This window comes from Scleropages formosus, chromosome 13, assembly GCF_900964775.1.
Source record: "Scleropages formosus chromosome 13, fSclFor1.1, whole genome shotgun sequence".
Classification (NCBI taxonomy): domain Eukaryota; kingdom Metazoa; phylum Chordata; class Actinopteri; order Osteoglossiformes; family Osteoglossidae; genus Scleropages; species Scleropages formosus.
In genome coordinates, this window is record NC_041818.1 from 21,077,520 (window position 1) to 21,080,831 (window position 3,312).

At 47.6% G+C, this 3,312-nt stretch overlaps 1 protein-coding gene across 2 annotated transcripts in view; it reads left to right on the plus strand.

Annotated features, from left to right (window-relative positions):
- The first annotated feature begins 1,612 nt into the window (after positions 1 to 1,612).
- LOC108923214 (CXXC-type zinc finger protein 5-like) overlaps positions 1,613 to 3,312 on the plus strand; it is a 14,121-nt gene continuing 12,421 nt past the window's right edge. Inside the window, exon 1 of one of the 2 annotated variants that reach the window (XM_018733861.2) lies at positions 1,613 to 2,137. In XM_018733861.2, coding sequence (XP_018589377.2) covers positions 1,882 to 2,137 — 256 coding nt within the window. In that variant the 5' untranslated portion in view covers positions 1,613 to 1,881. Of the gene's footprint in view, positions 2,138 to 2,184; positions 2,369 to 3,312 lie in introns of those variants that run through there. The other variant, XM_029257622.1, reaches the window with a different exon arrangement.

Below are 3,312 nucleotides of genomic sequence, written 5' to 3' on the forward strand. Positions count from 1 at the left end.
CCACTTTCCAGCCAATGTCAGCCCGTCTGCGATCGGGAAGGAGAGAAATGAAGGAAAATCTCTGCCGCCCTGGCGGTGTCATTTCCACACACTCGGGCTGGCCGCCCGCCAGCAGACAGGACGCTCACAAGAGGCGGAGTGGAGTGGAGAGGAGCCTAGACCCCCGAGCTGACCAGGACTGACCAGGACTGACCAGGACGGACCAGGACTGACCACGGCTGACCACAGTGACAACGCGCTCGACAATACTGCATTCAACAATGCAGCGCGCAATGCTGCAAACGACACACACCACACACCGCACCGCACACAAGGTGCGAAATAACACATCTGACTGACGACCCGCTGCGTCTTCTTCACTACCTGCTCCCTATTTATACTGTATAATGTCCTCTGATGCGCAGCATTTACGGCTTTTACCATTCGTTATTCATTAGAGAGCCGTTATTTCTCTGCGATTAATTAATTTGGAATGCTCTAACCCTAACCCTGCTCTCTTCTCTCATTTGAAATAATTAGAAGGATACGTAGCCGATTAATTCATTAAAGATCCGATACAGTGGTGTTTTTGTTTACACAGAGCGATACATTTCAAAAATCATTATAATCACTTGTGAAATGCAAACGTGCACTCTTAAAATTACTTTTGTGCTTTGCTACAACGCGCTCTGTTTTGTATGACAACAGAAGAATATTTTTAGAGGTGTGAAAACGGCAAAAAAAAAACCCATCCGATGCAGTTACATAAACACATTAAGTTTAAATAAACTGGCTAATTATTAGCAGCGCGACTGCATTCCAAGAAGGGATTGTGCTATTAAAATCTGATAACTGTCATTTAGGGGGGTAGTGGGAATTACACAGTGGAAATGTTCTCTGGGGTACACAGTGTGGAAAACAGTTTATAACACAGTGTATAACAAAGTATAAATTACATCATATAATACAGGATATAGCGCGGTATACATTAAAAAATATATAGAGGATAACACAGTGCATAATCCAGTGTATAATAGTGCATAACAGTGTGTAAGACAGCCCCTGGATATTTGTGTTCAAGTTGATGTACTGGCCTCCAGCCCAGTTTTGAGCTCATACACTGTTTAGATCACGTATAGAACCTCATCAGCGTGCCTACATTTGGGTAAATGTTCCGCGTCATGTTGACAATACATATTACATCACCAATATTAAATAATGCAGAGTAAGTATCCATGAAAACGGCAACAATAGACTAATAATAAAAAAAGCACGGTAATATTGACAGCACTTATTAAATTCTTATTACTGCAGACGCTCCTTATGTTCATATTAGCATTCCTGCTGTCTATGACACTGTACACGAATGAAATGTGCAGTTTGCTTTGTTATTAAATTGGATTTAATCCTCGCAGTGACGCGCGCAACTGAGCGTTTTCGTAACGACGCGCCGTTCATTCATCCCCTTTTTCTTTCTGTAAAAAAAATATATTTTTTTCCTATCGGCGGTACCGTATTTATTATGCAGGACAGGCGAGGTAAAGTTCCTGGGAAGCATGAATGTGTTAAATCAAAGTTGGTTCTTAAAGAGGCACGAGGAAGGAGTCCGCGCGGTTTCACTGAGGATCACGGAGAGAGAGCGCAGCGCAGGGGAGGAGGAGGCGCTCCTCTTCTGCACACCCTCCCCGAAACGAACGATATTGCACTTATAATAACGCACATCTGCTCAAGGAAATAAAAAGTACAAATATTGGAAAAATGGATACTGCGCACGCGATGTTTTCCTAGTTTTCTCCCCCCCGTTATTCTTTTTCCCTCTCTCTTTCTGCGTGTGAGCGTGTCGCTCGGAAAGTCCAGTTCGGTTTTTGCGTGGAGCTCCCGAGATCCACGCGCTGTGTTTGCATGTTCTCCTCCACGAGCGGGGATGTAGAGGTGGGACAGCCGCGCTCCCGCACGCTCGCCTCCGACAAAGTGCGTCTCACAGCGGCTCCTCGCTCGGGCTCCCTCGCCCTCCGTTCGCCGGGGGCTTCTGCTCTTTCTCCTGGGTTCCGCTCTGATTTTTTCCCCCCATATTTTTTCGTCCTCCGTCCCCGCAGCAGGCGCGCACAAGGACCCCCTCGGACTGCGGGATCGCGCCCCTCCGCTCGGACCCGCTTTGGTAGGTGCGAATGAAAAGGGCCTGTGTTTGCAAATATGCAGATACATTGAAGGATGTGGTGGGGGAATCATACTTTGTTGAAGTCTATTCAAAGTTGGGACGTGATCTTCCTGGCGACCGCGCGCACCGGGAGGATGCGTGTTCCGTGTCCCCCGGAAAGGTGCGGGAGCAGCAGCGCGAGCGCAGGCAGCGCACACACGCCGCTCTCACATCAGCGCGTCCACACAAAAGGTATTTCTGTGTCACTTTAACGTTAATTTTATTTCACGCGCGGTCGTACCTGATGCTTGCGTCGCGAGGTGTTACACGGCGTAACTTTTGGGGGGATTCTGCCTTCCTCGTATATAATATTTCCAGTATGAGTATTTCAATATTCTGTTATTCGGAATGAGTTATTCCAGCGGAGCACCGGTAGCACCGCTGCTTTCATTTCTCGTGTTGAACACTTAAAGGAAAAATTTAAAATACTAAGTGTTCGTTTTTCGTTATGACAGCGCAAGAGGCTGAAGTGTTTCACGGTCGGCATTGAGCGATTATATTTATGACTGTGTGAAGCGTTTCATTGGTAGAGAATTCTTTTTTAAGACCCTTTTCTCGTCAGTCTCGAAAGAACTTTTTGAGAAGCACTTAATATTCGTGAGAACATTCGAAGTACGCGTTTTAAAATACAGAAATGTGTTATGTACCCGGTCGGTCTTTCAGTCGACACGTCCGTATTGTGTTTCCTAGCGGATTTAAACGCTGTTTTTAAAGATAATTATTATCTACTCTTATTTTCGAGCTTGAGCAGCAGCTCTCTTTTGCTAAAGAAGCGAGCAGCCAAGCCTCGCGCGCCCCGGACCGCGAGCCGCCGCCACCGCCGCGTGCCGACGACTCACCGCCGCGAGCCCTCGGCGCGAGCCCCTCAGCGCTGCAGCAATCCGCGTCCGGTCGCGGCGCTCGCGCGCAACCTACCCGGTGTCACAACTCGAGACGGACGGCGCAACGTCGCGAAACACACATTTTACACACATTTACCGTGCTCTTTGTCAACTCGCGCGGCTCTTTAAGGATATATAAAGGATGAACTCTGGCTGAAGCGTGACACTTATTGCTGAGGTAGTTAAAGTCGTTATTAATGGCCGGGGCTGAACTGGGTCCAATGAAACCAGTATGCAGTACGTGTGTCTGTGCGC